This window comes from Mchenga conophoros, linkage group LG18 (assembly GCF_057382185.1).
Source record: "Mchenga conophoros isolate Kocher_MC1m ecotype Shallow Benthic linkage group LG18, M_conophoros_male_GT1.1, whole genome shotgun sequence".
Lineage (NCBI taxonomy): Eukaryota > Metazoa > Chordata > Actinopteri > Cichliformes > Cichlidae > Mchenga > Mchenga conophoros.
In genome coordinates this window covers 25,235,863-25,254,678 of record NC_140543.1, presented here as the reverse complement: position 1 = coordinate 25,254,678, position 18,816 = coordinate 25,235,863, and the positions used below count along the sequence as shown (strand labels likewise).

Below are 18,816 nucleotides of genomic sequence, written 5' to 3'. Positions count from 1 at the left end.
TAAAAGCAAAACAAAATATAAACATTCATCCATTCAAAAGATATTACTCAGTCTTGTTAATATGTGTGTTGTCGTCTTTGTCCACACTATCCACTGTGCTCAAATTTATACTATTATATCTTCATCACAGAGACAAACACAAAGATTTACTCCCACATAACACTTGTCTGCATATGGTTAATTTGATTTGCCCTAATTTGAATTTCCAGTTCATCTGCTATCAATCATACGCAGAAAACACACACAATAATTTCCACAAAATGTAATTTAAACTTATTTCAGCTTTAAATTGAATTGAACTTGTTCATTTTCTATTTTTGTATGTAATGAATCCTCAGTGGTGTTCTAATGCTGTCTGGCAGCTTGTATGGTATTATGTGAGATATATATATGGGACTTTGGTTAGATCTGAACGTAGGTAAAAACCATTTTCCAAGAGATCACGTGTTGTAGTTTTTTAAATTAAAATTGTGAATGTAGTTTTATCTTATTTTAATTTTTGCCGTGTACCGTGTTAAGAAAAAAAACTTGAAAGGTTTGAAGAAGCGTGTCTCTGAAGCATGGAGAAATACAACTCCCACAATTCCAACGAATTTAAGAAAAAAACGCGCATGCGTTCTCGAGCTGGGCCATTATTTTGTCCTCCTCAAGCTTCAATTGAACAACGGGCTAAGCGCTCCTTGAAATGAATTAATTATTAATTCACGGAAAGAGCTATTTTTCTCCTCTATTTCGGACCACCGACACTCATGGAGTCTCTCGGTCAGTAGCTCGGCTGCTCAGTCCTCCGTTTTACCCGGAGGCCGAAAACAGTGCGCGGAGTGACAGCCCCGTTAAAGCCTGCAGACTGGCTGTTTATCTAGTTGGCTAGCCAGCCTAGCTAGCTTCCTAGACAGATACGAGGGGAGAAAAAACCCGAAAGGACAATTTATTGACTTTTGAAAGACAGGACTGTGGCCGTCCCTGTCCCGTCCAACCAGCCGAGGGGATGGCACACCTTCGAGACATGCAGAACCAGGTAAAGAAATGATCTTTTCTTCAACTGTCACCTCCCTGCTTCTTAACCAAGACCAGCCGAACCCCCATGGCTTTTCAGGCTTTCCATGAATAACCCGGGTGGTGGGCTAGGCCATAAAAGCAAGTGTTAATATGCACAGATGTGAATTTATGTATATATAATGTTCTTGTCGGTGTCACAGTCAGGTGTACAATTGACTGCCATCAACAAATGACAAATATGTAATAATAATCTCTGATCTTGTATGAGTGTGTAATGACATTTTATTTTTTCAGAGTTGGGCGTTTAGAGTTAAGTCTTTATTAAGATAATATTTTTTGCACTTAGTGACTTCTTTGAAGGCGTTTTTGTTCGCAAATCATTGCTCATTTCCTGCTGTTATGGAGAGACAAAACCACTGAACTTTCAGGAGTCACACTTCTTAAATTACATCCTGGCACAAAGCTCGATCTAGAGTCTAGTTAATTGTATAGGGATGTGACTGAATAGATGGGCACTGACATAGATAAGAAGGTTAATTCTAAATCATATTTTATATTTGGGCAGCGCATGCAAACACTATAATATGGAGATAAGGGACAACTGTGAACATGGCTTCTGTGTTGAGACTCGCCCACTCATAAGCACACACATTAAACTACAGGGGGTTGTCACTGTGGTATATACTCTGTACTTAAATCCCTCTTTTGCTCTCACTGGGCCAGAATACTCGGTTGGACCCTGAGGAGTACTTCACCAAGCAGGAGCGGATCGGCAAGGGTTCGTTTGGAGAGGTCTACAAAGGCATCAACAACCGCACAAAGGAGGTGGTGGCCATTAAAATTATAGACCTGGAGGAGGCAGAGGACGAGATAGAAGACATTCAGCAGGAGATCACGGTGCTGAGCCAGTGCGACAGTCCTTATGTTACAAAGTATTATGGCTCATATCTGAAGGTGAGATAATGTAAATACTGAAGTGATACTTGCCCAGATGCTTAAATATACAAACACATACAGTGGTTTGTTCCTTCAATTGTTTCCTCCTCCCACAGGGAACAAAGCTGTGGATTATCATGGAGTATTTAGGTGGAGGATCTGCTCTGGATCTAGTAAGTAGATTTCTATTTTTATGCAGCTTACAAAGTTTTAGACAACTCCTCCAATAGTGCACTTTTCATACTCGAGAGGGAAAACTCATCTTTTTGTCACACTGTCACCATCCTAGCTCCGTCCAGGACCTCTTGAAGAAACTTACATTGCTACTATACTGAGGGAAATACTAAAGGGGCTGGAGTATCTGCACTCTGAAAGGAAGATTCACAGAGATATCAAAGGTAATGAGCACTCACTTCGATCTTTACGGTGTTCGGTCCTTTTAAATCAAACTCTGGTTCATTTTCCTCCTTGGTGCTGTTTGTTTGTGCAGATGTGAACCCAGTTATCACACTTGGGCACAGACCAAAACAGCCACACAGAGACCCTTTGGAAGAGGTTGTCTTGGTGCAGTTCTAAATGAACTCCAGAATAGTTTATTTATGATGTGAATATGTTCCTGGTAGTTGACCCAAACAAACTACCAGGTTACAAGTTTGAGATTTAAAAAAAAAAAAAAAAAAAACTTCCTGTAGGCACGTATGCTTTGTTTTCAGAGATACAGCAAGGTACTAGAGATGTGCAAAGGTCTGTATGGGCTAGCAGCTATCCGTGAAATGAAAGTAAATTCTGTATATTCTCTAATAGTCCAGGACACAGCACCTTCTTTCTATATTTACACATCTGTCCAGTGAGCGGACTGAACATCCTGACGTGTTTTTTTTTTTTTTTCTCTTTGTGAAAAGATACCAAATCATAGGGAAGAACTCAAAGTTTACAAACTCACCAACTATACCAGAAAAAACAAACTATAGGTGTGAACTCACCCAAAGAGTCTCATAGGTGTCAGCTAACAGCTAACATAGTTGTCAAGTTCTGCGCTGGTACAAACTCGGGTATAATTCAGAGCTGTTTTGTAGTGTACGCTGTTGTGAGTACAAGACTCAATGCTGTGATCCAACGTTTTATGTCAACAACTGAACGCTGTGATAGAGAGCTGCTGCACAGCCGGCCTTAACCAGATGCTGCAGAGAAGAAGTGCACACACTGAAATATGCCAACGAGCTGTGTACATTTTTAACACCATCTGTGAGCTTGAAATCTCACAACATGCTGCGTGTGCGAATTGTATACACTTTTACATATTTTGTGTGTGGAGCCTTTTCTGCTCTGTTCTTTCCTTGTTATAAAAAAATGTAACACTTTGTAATTAAGTAATCGCACAAATAAGGAGTTTAAAACTTTGGTGTATTACTCGGTGGGGTGGATTTATTCTCCGTATTATTTGTGTTCTTGTGCTCCTTTTATCTACAGTTGCTTGTGAAATTAAATGCAGCACTCCAGTCTCCAAAATCCAAAATTAATTATTATGATTTTGGATTTCAAAAGTGAGAGTTGGCCTGAATAAGCTGTAACAACATTGTTACTCATTATCTCAGATGTTCTGGCCTCATCTTATTTTTAGCACGTTATATTAACCAGACTGCTGTAACAGATACAAAAAGCAGACCCAGATACTTTAGGTTGTATTTTAACGGTCTGTCTTTTCTGCCTTTCTCCCAGCTGCCAATGTGCTCTTGTCAGAGCAGGGTGATGTGAAGCTGGCAGATTTTGGGGTGGCGGGGCAGCTGACAGACACTCAGATCAAGAGGAACACATTTGTCGGCACGCCTTTCTGGATGGCCCCGGAGGTCATTAAGCAGTCAGCCTACGACTTTAAGGTGAGGCAAACGTTTGTGAACAAGCTGTGTGTACACTGAGAGCATGAAGAGACATCATTTTGTTGTTAACCAACGGGAACTGAATTTTGATGCCTTAAACAGCTCTTTATGTCTTTACCCACTCAGGCTGATATCTGGTCTCTGGGAATCACCGCCATTGAGTTGGCCAAAGGGGAACCCCCCAACTCTGATCTACACCCCATGAGAGTCCTCTTCCTAATCCCCAAAAACACTCCACCCACATTGGAAGGCCCTTACAGCAAACCCTTTAAAGAATTTGTAGAGGCTTGTCTAAATAAAGACCCCCGTTTTGTGAGTAAAACACCAACATACATGAGTATCATACATCTGGTAATAACTGCTGCACTGAGAGAAACTGAACATGAATTCTTTATCCTACCAAGTATTTTGGATTAGCATGTCCGGTCCTTAATAGGAATTAGAGATTGTTCTGGTTGTTTCTCAAATATTCCAACATGATCCAAAGTGCGCTCTTGAAAGGCGCCAAAACCTTTCCAAGTAATTTGACACTGAAGCTTGCTTTAGCATGTGTTTGTAGACAACAGCACTCCAACTTGTATGGGCTGAGTGATATTACCCTTGGTTGTACATTTTTATGCTCCTCATGTTTTTATTCACTACAATATAAAGCACCTTGAGGCAACAGTTGTTGTGATTTGACGCTGTATAAATGGAATTGAATCGAACTGAATTTCTTCTCTGCACAGAGACCAACAGCCAAAGAGCTTCTGAAACACAAGTTTATCACACGTTACACCAAGAAGACAGCTTATCTGACAGAGCTGATTGACCGCTACCGCCGCTGGAAATCAGAGGGACACGGGGAGGAGTCCAGCTCTGACGACTCGGACATGTTAGTCTCAAGAACATCACACTTATTTGCATTAACAATCAGGGTGTATCTGTCAGGGGTATGTTTACTCGTCCTTTCAATCTTCTTCCTCTTCCTGTCCCCGCTTCTTTCAGGGATGCTGATGGTGATGTAGATCAGTGTCCCATGTGGACCTTCCCCACAGTCAGGCCCACTTCTATGAACAAGTTACAGAAGGGCTACACGCACACAGATTCAGAGGTAAGGCAGACTGAGCAGAGACGGAAACACCAGGTCGAATCTTTTTTCCTTTCTTCTTACGCTCTGTTTTCTCTTTGCAGTCAGGAGATTCTGTGAAAAGGCAACCAAAGTCACAGTGCTTGTCTGCTTTGGTAACACCCACCTTCAGAGAGGTAGGCCATACTGCTGCTTTTTATACAATCTCAGATTCATTTAGATAAAATGTAGTAGTCGGAATATTTGCTTGACAATTGAAAGGTCATTAGGGTCCAAAAAGAAGGGCATCCAATGTAAGACTGCCAAATCAAACACGCAGCATTACCTAGTGTGGCGACCCCTTGTGGCAATTAAGCAGCCGACAGCAGCGTTTAGATTCATTTAGACTGGGCGTCGGCAACCTTCAGCATCAAGAGGCATTTTAGCTCCTGCTAGCAAACAGTTGGATAAAAAAAGAAGCACACGTGGGTAACGGGGCACAAACAGGCGGATGAAATTGGGAGAGGATAAATCAATATATATATATAGTAATTGTAACCTGTGACTAACGCGAGCCACAGGTTGCTGACCTCTGATTTAGACAAAGGGCCAACATCATGACACCGTGAATCTCTGCCTTCTTTTTTACCATTAACAGGTAAGAGTGAAGTGGGTCTTGTTATGATATTAATAAAAAGCTTGCCCCCACATAACCTGTTTCATTATATTTACTCTAAACAGAAGGATTTTTTTTTCTTTTTTTAAGTTTCTCACTGCACGGCATACTAAATCGTTCCTGTTTGATTTTTCCTTTACCACCAGTTGAAGGAGAAGCGGCGGGCAAGTGGCGGCGGAGTAGGAGCCATTGAGGAACTGGAGAATGCCTTCAACCTGGCAGAGGAGTCCTGTCCGGGCATCTCTGACCGTCTCGTTACACATGTGATGGAGAGAGTGTGCAGGTGATGTACCGCCGTCTCAGCCGGGCTGTTTAATATTAAACAGCAAATACACACTTATCTTATTCTGACCTGCTGCTTCATGTCGTTCTTTTAGGTTTTCTTTAAATGGCAACACCACCCCGTCTTCGCGGTGAAAGCCTCGCTGGATGTAACGTGACCCTTCGACCCTTTTTCAGTCCCCCCCAAATCCACACAGCTTCTCAGATAAGGACCACAGACGAATCCCCACCCACCTCCATCCCCTCATACCTGTACACCCTTCCAAGTCCAGCCCCTGAAGAGATCTTTTAATTAGTTATAATTAAATATTTTTACAGTTTTTCTTTATGAGCGGAGAGTATTTAAGACAAAAAAGCCATGACAGTTAGAGCGTTGTGTATCCATGTTAGTGGAAAAAAAACCAACTATAATAAATTCTATGAAAAATGTTCCATTATCTTTGCTGTCATATGTCATTAATTTAACTACTGGCTCGTGTTTCTTTTTTATAGAGGACCTATAATACTTTCCTTTATTTTCTCTCATGTATATGCTGTTACATGCTTGATGCTCAGATTACACTTGGCCAAAGTTTAAGTTTACTGCTCAAAAAGGAACACTTAGTCCTCGCAGTATAACACCAACTCATGTCAGGAGTATCAACCTGGCCAGGCTGGAACCTCAAACCACTGTGAATTCATTTTGTGTGCTTTTAGAAATGAAAATGATAGCGTGATGCTGAGCTTCTGGGCAGTATTTGAGTATTTGGCTGCTTCACCAGCATAAAGTCCAACAGTGGCTCTGGGGATTTCATTCCTGTACTATTCTGTGTTATACTGGGATCATTAAAGGTTACCTTCATTGTTTTGAGCAGTGTAATTACATCAGTGAGCTAAAAAGAGCCCAGACTTAAGACTGCTATCAGTTTCAGACGTTTTTTTCCTACTCTTGATTCTGTATGGTGCATTGCGATATCCTTATTATGGTCTTTTCAGGTACATACATTTAGCTGTCAGCACAGAAGCCCCACCCATGTGCCATACAAGCCTGTGTATGAGAACGATATTGAGAGGAAAGCTGGTTTTAGGGGAGGGTGAAGGAAACGAAGAGGTTGTTTTAAATACAAGATGGTTGAGGATTATTTGTAACAATGATTTCCAAAGATATTGGAATAATGGTCTAAGATGAAAGTATGGACCTAGAAACATAATAGGTTAATTTTAAATACAGTGCAAAAGTCTTGAGTCACCCCTCTTTTCTTTATATTTTGCTCCCAAGGAGCCAGACTTTTGTAATTTCAAAAGTGCTATTGAGCAGTAGTTCTCAAGGACGTCTTTCAAAAACATATTTTGGACCTTGGCTGCTTTTTCAGTCCAGTCCTTGCACCTGTTCATTGCCAGTGGAACGTTTTCTTTTTTTTTTTTTAACGACCAGCACCAATGAACCATTCAAGGGCTGCATTTCAACCAGCAGCAATGGGATTGTGTCATAAATGATGGAATTATAAACCAGGAAAAGTCCGATTTTGTTCCAACATGTAACCCTATCTAAAAAGCATAAAGAAGAATAAAGGTACATATTACATTTCATCTTTCAGACTTGCTAGAACTGTTTTTTGCCTTATTGTGTTAATAAAAATGTGTTGCACCTTTTTCTAGTTTTCCTAGAAAACCATGAAGAAATGAGGGGTGGCTCAAGACTTCTGCCAAGTATCAGTATCAGCTTTAACCTAGCCTATACAGGGAGTGCAGAATTATTAGGCAAATTAGTATTTTGTCCACATCATCCTCTTCATGCATGTTGTCTTACTCCAAGCTGTATAGGCTTGAAAGCCTACTACCAATTAAGCATGTTAGGTGATGTTCATCTCTGTAATGAGAAGGGGTGTGGTCTAATGACATCAACACCGTATATCAGGTGTGCATAATTATTAGGCAACTTCCTTTCCTTTGGCAAAATGGGTCAAAAGAAGGACTTGACAGGCTCAGAAAAGTCAAAAATAGTGAGATATCTTGCAGAGGGATGCAGCAGTCTCAAAATTGCAAAGCTTCTGAAGCGTGATCATCAAACAATCAAGCGTTTCATTCAAAATAGTCAACAGGGTCGCAAGAAGCGTGTGGAAAAACCAAGGCGCAAAATAACTGCCCATGAACTGAGAAAAGTCAAGCGTGCAGCTGCCAAGATGCCACTTGCCACCAGTTTGGCCATATTTCAGAGCTGCAACATCACTGGAGTGCCCAAAAGCACAAGGTGTGCAATACTCAGAGACATGGCCAAGGTAAGAAAGGCTGAAAGACGACCACCACTGAATAAGACACACAAGCTGAAACGTCAAGACTGGGCCAAGAAATATCTCAAGACTGGTTTTTCTAAGGTTTTATGGACTGATGACATGAGAGTGAGTCTTGATGGGCCAGATGGATGGGCCCGTGGCTGGATTGGTAAAGGGCAGAGAGCTCCAGTCCGACTCAGACGCCAGCAAGGTGGAGGTGGAGTACTGGTTTGGGCTGGTATCATCAAAGATGAGCTTGTGGGGCCTTTTCGGGTTGAGGATGGAGTCAAGCTCAACTCCCAGTCCTACTGCCAGTTTCTGGAAGACACCTTCTTCAAGCAGTGGTACAGGAAGAAGCCTGCATCCTTCAAGAAAAACATGATTTTCATGCAGGACAATGCTCCATCACACGCGTCCAAGTACTCCACAGCGTGGCTGGCAAGAAAGGGTATAAAAGAAGAAAAACTAATGACATGGCCTCCTTGTTCACCTGATCTGAACCCCATTGAGAACCTGTGGTCCATCATCAAATGTGAGATTTACAAGGAGGGAAAACAGTACACCTCTCTGAACAGTGTCTGGGAGGCTGTGGTTGCTGCTGCACGCAATGTTGATGGTGAACAGATCAAAACACTGACAGAATCCATGGATGGCAGGCTTTTGAGTGTCCTTGCAAAGAAAGGTGGCTATATTGGTCGCTGATTTGTTTTTGTTTTGTTTTTGAATGTCAGAAATGTATATTTGTGAATGTGGAGATGTTATATTGGTTTCACTGGTAAAAATAGATAATTGAAATGGGTATATATTTGTTTTTTGTGAAGTTGCCTAATAATTATGCACAGTAATAGTCACCTGCACACACAGATATCCCCTAAAATAGCTAAAACTAAAAACAAACTAAAAACTACTTCCACAAACATTCAGCTTTGGGTTTGGGTTCATTGAGAACATGGTTGTTGTTCAATAATAAAATTATTCCTCAAAAATACAACTTGCCTAATAATTCTGCACTCCCTGTAGGTTCACATTAGTCCAGTGCTGCAGATGCTTCATTAATGTTTTAAAAGTAATCTTCTATTTAAAAAAAATGTTGTTACACTATCATTTGATCCAGTTTCCACGCCTCTTGCTGCACATGGGAATATAAGCTTGAAGGTTTGGTAATTAACCTCTATATCTCACAGTATCTCAGTAATTAGTGACACCCTGTTACTGTGAGGGCAGAATCACGGTGGTTCTTTCAGAGGTAATTAATCTCACTGAAATAAAACACGTAGCAGAGCATCACCTGATGTGCATGACGAGCAGCTTCGGGCTCCTCTAATTTTATAAAGTTTATGGTCTAACTGAACACCAGCAGGCACTGATTAGGTTTCAATGGGAAGTGTTGCCTGTCTAAGATCCAGTGTATCATACACCCAGAATCAGTAATCAGCAGAGTTGTGTTGCTTCTGAGGCATACCTTTCTTTATGAATTTAGAAAAATTAATTGCATGACCAATCGCTCTGTGGCTCATGGCTGCTTTCGTCTAGTCATAGTCTGTAAATGGGATCTGGCAAAATGCTTTAACACGAGCAGCTTAAATTCAGCCAACGGTAATCAGGCAGTCACCTGATTTTCCCTAACACTGCAAACTTACCTGGTAAGTTATTCTCACAGACGTTAAATCTTGCACAAAAATGATTGAAACTGTGTCCATTGTCTTTCCGTATACACACAAACGCAGTGATTACAAACACCCACATTTCTTTCTGTTATTTAAATCTTATTATTTGAACTGTTCTCCCTTAGAAATAAAACAAAAAAACAAAAAAGGTAGGGGGGAAATGTTAAAAAAAAAAAAAAAAAGCAGACTAAAAAAAATGTTTGATACTTAAAACTTTTATTACAATATATGTATCAAGAACAAAATCTGTCAGGTACAAACAGCACAAAGGAATGTCAGAACTCACATCTCGGCTGGTGAGGGGATCGTTGGCTACACTGACCTCATCAGGTCGCCTTTAAACTGGTAGAAGTATCAACTTCTTAAATCTCACTGTACCAATAAATTCGCTCACTGCTCCTGTCACATGATTTCACTTTACACCGAGGACGACACACGTGAAGGACTAAATGCATTTAGTTAAGTGAAAGCACCAAAGAGGCCTCGCGCCTCATTTGTCTGGCGTATGGGGAAGACTATAAAAGGTTCTGGATCACAGTTTAATTCATATCAAAAGGAGCTTAACCACACTCGAAGGCAGTTGAACATACTGAGAAAAGCACAAATGGATGAAACGCTGCCCTAAAATTTATCATAATTTTTTTTTATGGGTTGAGAATCGCATGCACATGAGCGGGTTAACATCAATACTGAGCAGGACAGGTTCCATTTAATGGCAAGCATGTATGGTGAACTCATAAATTGTTAAATAATGTTTTCTCCTGACAGGAATAACATTGAAACAGTCATGTAACAATGGAATAAAAGAGGTTTTTCAGCTACGTCTGCTACTACAGTTCTCTCTCTCTCAATGACACTCCTTCACAGAGCATGTGTTAGCATGTGCTCCGACAGACGCTTCAGCACTAAAGTCTTCGCATAGAAGCAGCAATACTTTGGTTTTCTGAACAGCAAACAAAAGGAAAAAAAATTAACTATCTCCCAATATAAAATATGCAAGCATTTTAAAATATTGGTCATATGACTTCATTTCAGTAAACGATTTCTTCTAAAGTGGTACAATTAAAAAAAAAAAAAAAAATGGAACCGTGTGTGAATATATAAATGTAACACTGTTGAATATACTTTACTGTATGCATTTAAAAAAAAAAAAAAAAGACTCCAGATCCCATGTGGAGCTGAAATTACAAAAATAATAATAATAAAATAGTGGCAAGCAAGAGGAGTCATGACCAGGCAGCTTTACACCTTTTCCATCTCTCTGGTCAAACTCGAGCAGTGGCTCAAATATCTAATCCGGAAAAAAAAGAAAAGTAAGAATATTAATATTTGGACATCTGAAGAAATCTAGCACGCTGTAAAATAACTGATAATGCGTCTGCAGCAGAATTGCCCTCGGGTCTCCACAGGTCTGCCTCTTACCATCAGTTTCACACATGTTGGCCTTCTCCCTCTCCGTCTCCTTGTTTCTGCATCTGGGCCTGCATCTTGGCAATCATCTCCTGCATTCGCCTCAGCTGAACGACACAGAACATCAAAAGGTGTGAATCAGGACACTCATGGCTGCGACTTTGAAGTGACATAAGGCATTTTGGGGGGATTTTCTATAGAGTCTATCATATAATATTGTTTGTTGTTTCTGCAAGGTTGTCTACTTATTTGTTTTAAACTGGACCTTGGTGCACACCCTCACTCCATCCCCTGTCTGAAATATGCCGTTTCATCTCCTCTCCCTTTAAAACCTGCCTCCTTGTTCGCAACAGTCAACAAATCTTCTGACTGGCTGCCCGTCGCAAACACAAGCAATAAATGTGCCTCATCTTTATCTTGGCCCAAAAACTTTCTTTAGGAAACCTAAACAACACATTTCTTTGAAAACAACGCTTGTAGTCTAGTGTCTGAAATATCTCACCTCAGCCTCCTTCTCCTGCAGGATCATATCCTTGTCCATTTCCTCCGGCTCAGGTCCCTTTCTGCTTTACAGACACAACTATAGTTACTGCAATGCTGTGCGCTGCAAAAATCAATGACTTAATTATGCAGGACACAATTAAAAAGATAATCATTAAAGCAAATACACAACTGGAGAGGTTATAAATGCTCTTGTAGTGATTTTTGAAGCATGATTATTTAGTCAGCAGAGAAACTGTGTTTTCTCTGCATGAGAGAGTGTTGCCATTTTAAGCAGCGTTAAGCAAACACGACAAAAGCCACACTGAGGAAGTAGAAAAGCGGGTCAGTGGGTTAGTTTTGTCTGCAGGGACAAGGTTTGTCAGCGAAGAGTTGGCAGCTACAACAAATAACTACACAGAGGTGAAAGCATGAAGATTCAAGAGAGAAGCAGTGGGTGCAAAGGTCAGGGGAAGAGCAGGACCTCCCCCAAACTAAGAAAATCCAAAAATAAAACAGTACCTCCATCAGTCCACTCACTGGGAATAAGGCAATTCAACACCAAACACCATCTTTGGACAGATGGCACGGCAAATATGAAGACAGTAAAACCACTCCCTTATTCTGTGTTGCCTTTAGAAGAAAAGTCTAAAAACAGTCCTTTGGGTCAACGTTAGGGGTTAAATAATGAGCTACCCACACTATGTTAAATGCTACACACACAGTAATCTTGTTTCTAACCTGCACAGATTTGCTACACACAAGATAAAACAACCCACTAAAGCAAACAGCACTAAATTCACCTCCAACTACCTCTACCTCTACCTATTACAGTTCACATGCAAAAATCACGGGTTAGAGTTACTGTACTACAGAACTGATACTGGAAAAAAGGAAATGAATGACCGGAATACCCAATAAACAGGAATAACTCTTTATTTTTCCTTTTCTGGTTGGTTTAGCTGGGTTTTGTTAAGTTTCACCTCGTGTGTGTGTGTTTTTTCCACAATACTGGATGTAAATGTACACACAGCTCAGAGATTTGCTGTTTGAGGAGGGGGAGGTGCAGAAAAGCAAGCAGACAGGGAAGTACGTACGCAGGAGACATAGGCAGAATGTAACCATGGGAGGACAACCTGCCACCCCGTTTGAGGCGCTCCGAACGGAAGTTCTCATAGTGCAGGTCCTGGGTTACTTCCTGGAGATCCTGCATGTGGGTTCTGTGGGATTGAGGAAAAGTCAAACAATAAACAGATTTGCAGAGAGCTCAGGCACCGCCATACTCCCTCCAAAGGCAGGCGGAGGCCGTCTGGTTACAGCAGTTTCAAAATGAGACTACGTTATCTACACAGTTTTGTCAACTCACAAACTTCACCACTCACATCAGCATGATCCGCAGTTTGAGGAAATCATTGTGCTCCGGGTTCTCCACCTCCACCACTCCCCAAGGGTACAGACGACCTCTGACCTTTTTCCCTTTGGCCTCAATCTGCTGGTTGGAACCTACCACTGCAAATGGGATGCTAGCCTGGAGAAGAGGAGCAGTAGCTCATATTTATCATGTTTCAACCACACACCATGGATAATTATGATACTTAAAACCAATCCCTAAATTGATAGTTGGAAGTTTAACAAAAGCAGAGCTGTCCCAAACGAGTACCAAAGCTTCTAAAGTGAATAATCAAAGCTTCACAAGATGACCAGGAGAGTAGGATTGGGTTGTCTACCACCTCACCCTAACTAACCAACCAACTAAACCAGCAAATCCTGCATTTATGACATATAAACTAACTGTTTTTACAAAAAATTAATATTTGTTGGAAAGGGCTGTCTGATAGCTTTCCTCTTTGCTTTTGTGGTCTGCACCGGCTAACACACTGAACCTTGACCCAGAGTTTATTTTGATGCGTTTGTTTGTAAGCACACGTGCCATCTCACAAGTTGACTCACAGAAAACACTGAGATAGAAACTGGGTTTTGTTCAAATCTCCCATCGCTATTTGCGTAGGAAGAAGACAGAAAGAAACCTTTCTCCAAGGTTGAAATCGTGCACAGATAATGAAGTCAGTACCTTGAGGATCCTCGTCTGCTCTTTGAAATCTTCATCTTCATCTGACTCAGCATCGGGAAGATGGTAGATTTTGATGCCATGCTCGTCGATCTCATCGAGAATCTTGATAACACGAGAGTGTAAAACAACAGTTATTAGCAGTTATGTTAAACTGATGATGATCTTCTGCTTTCTTTTGATTCCAGACACGAGATAACGATCCTCAGAATCATTTCTCAGGATCAGCTGATACAGTAGTACCTGCAAAATTCTGATGCACCCGATGGATAAAGCAGTGAGTATGATAACATGATACTGTAACTACTCTTCAAGTCAGGAAATGGAAAAAGTCCCCGAACAATGGGTAACTCTGGCGTCCTCACCCTGCGCTTGAGCCTCTCCCTCTCTCTGAGGGTGAGTGTGTCGGCCTTAGCGATGACAGGAACCACATTGACCTTGTTGTGAATGGCCTTCATGAACTGGACGTCAAGTGGTTTCAGGCTGGGAGGGAAAGGAAACAGAGGGTCAACGAGAGACAAAGAATCTGCGTGAACAGAGGACCTTCACTGTAATGACTTAGGCCTATACAGTATTTGTGCAAGTGGGGATAGCAGTACGCACCCGTGGCCGAGTGGGGAGATGAAATAGAAGCAGCAGTGAACTCTATTGTCAACAATGTGTCTACGATTTAGGCCGCTCTCGTCGTGGAGGTAGCGTTCAAACTGGTCATCAATGTAGCTGATAATGGTGCTGAAACTGGATGGACAAAAAAAGAAAAAGTTAGAAATTATACTGAGCAAAGGCAACCACAAAGCCTGGCTAATAATAGATTCTCTCCTATCCTCTCCTATCATCACCACTCACAGATCACAGGAATAAGATAGCAATTCAAATCCAAAAATACCTCATCTACTCATCAGCCTCCACCCTACAATGATTTCTCACCAGTCTTGGCTGTTGATGGCGTCTCCGTATCCTGGTGTGTCAACCACAGTGAGGCGGAGCTTCACTCCTCGCTCCTCGATTTCTACAGTGGATGCCTCGATCTGAACTGTCCTTTCTATTTTTTCTACGAGAGGGAAAGATCAAATGCAGGTTTCTCAAACTGCTTCACAAAAAATTAATCATCAGTGTTTTCAGCGTGTAAATGTGTGTGTGTTTTACCTGCTGCTCCAGGAATGACTCTCTCAGGGTACAGGTCAGTGAGGAAGAGGCTGTTGATCAAGGTGGATTTTCCAAGTCCAGATTCACCTTTAGATAACAGGAAGGTAAAGCTGTCACAAGTAAATGAGGGCTGCATAATGGTTAAATGGTTAATGGCCTGTATTTGTATAGCGCATTACTAGTCCCTATGGCCCCCAAAGCGCTTTACACAACCAGTCATCCACCGATTCACACACACATTCACACACTGGTGGTAGCAGCTACATTGTAGCCACAGCCACACTGGGGCGCACTGACAGAGGCGAGGCTGCCGGACACTGGCGCCACCGGGCCCTCTGACCACCACGGCCCGTAATTATTAGCATTAACACAATGCTAATAATTACAAATGCACAGTCAGGCTCTGGTTAGTGCAAGGGCTCTTCTAATGCAGAGCTCAGTTTCAACCAAAAGAACAAAGACGTCCTCAGTGCGCCGCAGGAAACGCAGTGTGTAACACACACTGCATCTCACACAAGATAGAAATACACATCAACCAAACTCTAAATCTGACTTCAGCATTAATCTTTCCCCAGCCGTCAGGTGGCTGAAACCTTGTCAGAAGCTGGGAAGGATACGAGTTTGTTCATGAGTTAAGGGTAAGAACCTCAAATTGACCAGAGAGGTTACACAAAAGAGACCTGACATTCAAAAGCCAAATAGAAATCTACAGAATTCCAAATTTAGCAGGTTAAACAGGAAACATGACACCAATTGTGTGGTGAAATTTCCATTTTTCCATTTTCTTTATGACTTTTCAAATTCAGGGTCAGGTGGAAACTGGAGCCTATCCCAGCTGTTATGGGGAACAGGCAAGGTACACCCTGGACAGGTATCCAGTCTATCACAGGGGAAAGGACTGATGTGATTCTAAAACTATATTAGTCCAGCTCTTTAATAAAATAAACAAAGGGTAAACAAACTGTATTTAATGAGAATGACGTTATTTGAATGCTTCAGTCGATATAATTTATGAATGAACTACACATCAGTATCAATGTCTTTACAGGACAAAATTTAAACCATGCATCCAAATACCAATAGTAGGTGTTCCTCAAGTGAAAGACAATAGTAACTCAGTCTGATAATCAGGCCAAGAAAAACCTCCTGCACACCACACAAACATCTGATCTGATCTGCCGCATCGCTTCAGTCTAACACTCTGCCTGCTGTCTGGAAAAAAAGATTCAAAGCAACCGTAAAGACAAGAAACTACTGTTTAGTTTCTTGGTTACATCCAGCTAAAAACAGAAGTCGAGCACAGACACAGAGTCTTAAACAGCTGCTCTCGCCAGGCTGTGACAAAAGATTTACTGAGGTCTTCTTTAGTGGCAATTTGCCAGGAGGTCTTGTAAGGGAGCAAACTGACATATTTATTATGCACACTGCAAGTTCAAGTGCATGTGGGAAAGGAAGAGACTACAGAGATCAATGCTTTTCATTTTCATTGCAACATTATTATTTCTATACGTGGAGAAGAGCAGCATCTAGCCGCTCACCCAGGAAAACACTGATTTAATTTAATAACGGGGGGGGGGGGGGGGGGGGGGGGGGGGGTTTAAACAGAGGGTATATTACTGCATTACAAGAACCAGCAGGCCTCGCTGTCCACTGTTTGAATGGGTCCCTGGAGGCACACAGGCTACATTCCTCTCTGGTTTATTTTAAAGAAGAAGGATGAGCAGTGTTGAGGGGAGCTTCGACCCTCCCCCATTCCCAGCAAGCACAGGGGTTCACCCAGTCACAGGAACCAGAGTAAGAGTTTACACTGCTGCCAACATCAGCTGAGCAGCTTTACCGATGACTACGTCTGCGCAGAAAAAAAACTTCATGCACAGTAAGACAGTCAAGTGCAAGCCTACGAATTATAGAACAAAAAACAACCGGTGTGCTCGTGACACACAAACGAAAAAAATCTACGGAAGTCAAAAAGAGCTCAGACTGCAAAAACTGCATATTGTTCAAGCGAGCATCCAAGATCCCAACATGAATTTAACCCAATAACATGAGCGAAAAAAGACAAAATGCATTCCACAAAGTGGCCGTGTTTACTCTAGCTTTAACATTCTTATCACTGAGATACATTATCATTTTCCAGACTAAATAAAAAACAGCGTCACGTCACAGCAACATGAAAAATGTGGTGGGAAAAGCATTAGCGCACTCACCTACAACCATAAGGGTGAACTCAAAGCCCTTTTTTACAGATTTTCGATGAACCTGATTAGGCAGGTTGGCGAATCCAACATACCCCGGGGTCTCGGGGTTTGAGAACTGCCCCTGCTGTAGCGAAAAGGGAGGAAAAGTAAAAAGAAAGGAGTGTAAAATGATTATTACTTCCGATTAAACTGAGCAGGATAAATGTGAGGCGACAGCTAATTATATGCGAGCGAGCTTAAATCACTGAGCAGGCTTGACTGTGACGGGGTTATTTAAGAGGCTATTTCCAAAAGATCTCGCACCACCCCATTCATCCAGCATTTTCTACACGCAGCTCATCAAAAGGAAGCCATTTACCAATCCCTGCAGCTAGCCAGGCTGTATACCAGAAAATTCAAATGTAATACAAAGCAGCACCTTCTTTATTCAGTTTATAAGGTGGACAAAGCCTCCATTCCTTGTCCTTTCAGGAAGAAGGTCAAGATGAGCGAGCTTGATAAGCAGTGTGTTTTTACACTGCCCTTAGCCCTTTCAGTACAAAGAAAACTGCATGAGTGAGTCATGAGGATAATGAGCAGCACGCAGACAATGTACCCATTAACAGGACGGTAATATCAATGCCTAAAAAACAAGAAGTTTCAACTCAGTGGGCATATTGTGTTTCCTTTTCACTACCATTAAAGCTACTGCAATGGAGTAGGCAGTCACTGAAGTACAGGCAGGAATCTAGTATTACAGCATGCCTATTGGTTCAGATAGAAAAACTGGTTGGTTTGTTTGTTTGATATGATTTACCTTCATTTTGTCAGCTTGAGACATGTTTTCCTCCTTGTTTAGGCTGAAAGAGAAGACAAAAAACAGACAGATATAAACCAACCAACACAAAAAAATCTTTTCTCACCCTTCTTCTAAAATGGGGGTTGGACTCATGCAGTCACATACTCAGAGGCTTCAGAGTATGAGAGACAGGAAGTCTGTTTTTTGCTCGGAGTGGCTTGTGAGAGTGATGTGTCTCACCACAGAAAAAACTGCTTTCCTGCTCTAGGTGTCTGCATTACAGCTGCATCCCACTACAGCTCTATGATCTGAGGGAAGAGATGAAGCTTAAGCCTTCAAACCCAACCTTTCTGTAATTACCATCATATCGGTCTCTTTTGCTAGTTGTGTTGTAGGCTGTTGTATGTTATTCGAAACCCCCTGAATGAACTGAAACTGTGAGAAACACACCGACAGTACGAGGGAGAAGACGTTTTCTCTGCATATAACCGAGCATTTCTTTTCCGGTTAATTAACTAAATATGTTTCCGAGGTAGTTTAGTTGAGTTAGCATTACAAGTCAGCTGATTTTCCGATTTTCTAAATGTGACTGATATTACTTAATAAACCAGCTTCGGGTATTTTAAAATTTTGCTATAGTGGTAACAAACCTCCCGGTTATCGACGGTCAATTGAACGCTGTTTAACAAGCTAGCAGCCCGAGCTAGCAGCTCGGGACACTGTTAAGCTAAGCTTTAATTACTATTAACTAGCCGGGCAGGAAATCAAATAAGCTAATGTTAGCTTCGTCGTTTTAACAGCGACGGCGCCGACACACTCGGTGATAAATAACTGGTTAAATGCTGAAAAGTACACGGTTACCTTGCAGAGTAGATGGAAGTACAGGGAGCGATGAGCAGCAGACTTGGCGGACACCTCAAATTCTTCAGATTCCGCTGCAGCAGCTTCCTTTAGCACACAGACCACAATGCACTGGGCGAGAGGAGCGCAGCAGGCTCA

The 18,816-nt window shown here is 41.7% G+C and overlaps 2 protein-coding genes across 3 annotated transcripts; one reads left to right on the top strand and one right to left on the bottom strand.

The window, feature by feature from the left end:
- The first annotated feature begins 588 nt into the window (after positions 1-588).
- On the top strand, positions 589-6,255 carry stk25b (serine/threonine kinase 25b). Its single transcript, XM_085253391.1, has 11 exons — positions 589-1,018; positions 1,723-1,953; positions 2,052-2,108; positions 2,225-2,333; positions 3,655-3,812; positions 3,939-4,124; positions 4,541-4,686; positions 4,800-4,905; positions 4,986-5,057; positions 5,683-5,819; positions 5,914-6,255. The coding sequence occupies exons 1-11, from the start codon at positions 989-991 to the stop codon at positions 5,951-5,953; spliced, it is 1,272 nt and encodes a 423-aa protein (XP_085109517.1). The 5' UTR covers positions 589-988; the 3' UTR covers positions 5,954-6,255.
- Positions 6,256-9,933: 3,678 nt separating this feature from the next.
- Positions 9,934-18,816, bottom strand: septin2 (septin 2). Of its 2 annotated transcripts, none has more exons than XM_085253792.1 (13): positions 18,679-18,816; positions 17,836-17,878; positions 17,049-17,163; positions 14,842-14,928; positions 14,623-14,746; positions 14,299-14,433; positions 14,061-14,178; positions 13,699-13,800; positions 13,010-13,155; positions 12,725-12,847; positions 11,650-11,710; positions 11,160-11,254; positions 9,934-11,028 (listed from the first exon to the last, which is right to left on the bottom strand). In XM_085253792.1, the coding sequence occupies exons 2-12, from the start codon at positions 17,857-17,859 to the stop codon at positions 11,168-11,170; spliced, it is 1,122 nt and encodes a 373-aa protein (XP_085109918.1). In that variant the 5' UTR covers positions 17,860-17,878; positions 18,679-18,816; the 3' UTR covers positions 9,934-11,028; positions 11,160-11,167. The 2 variants fall into 2 exon arrangements, with proteins under 2 accessions (XP_085109918.1, XP_085109919.1); XM_085253793.1 differs by having other exon boundaries at positions 12,764-12,847; positions 18,679-18,815.

Coding starts and splice junctions, on each gene's coding strand:
- stk25b (XM_085253391.1), top strand. CDS start 989: ATGGCACACCTTCGAGACATGCAGAACCAG. Junction 2,109..2,224: donor GAGGATCTGCTCTGGATCTA/GTAAGTAGATTT, acceptor TCACCATCCTAG/CTCCGTCCAGGACCTCTTGA. Junction 5,820..5,913: donor GTGATGGAGAGAGTGTGCAG/GTGATGTACCGC, acceptor TCGTTCTTTTAG/GTTTTCTTTAAATGGCAACA.
- septin2 (XM_085253792.1), bottom strand. CDS start 17,859: ATGTCTCAAGCTGACAAAATGAAG. Junction 14,747..14,841: donor AGTCATTCCTGGAGCAGCAG/GTAAAACACACA, acceptor TCCCTCTCGTAG/AAAAAATAGAAAGGACAGTT. Junction 13,801..14,060: donor GGGAGAGGCTCAAGCGCAGG/GTGAGGACGCCA, acceptor CGTGTTATCAAG/ATTCTCGATGAGATCGACGA.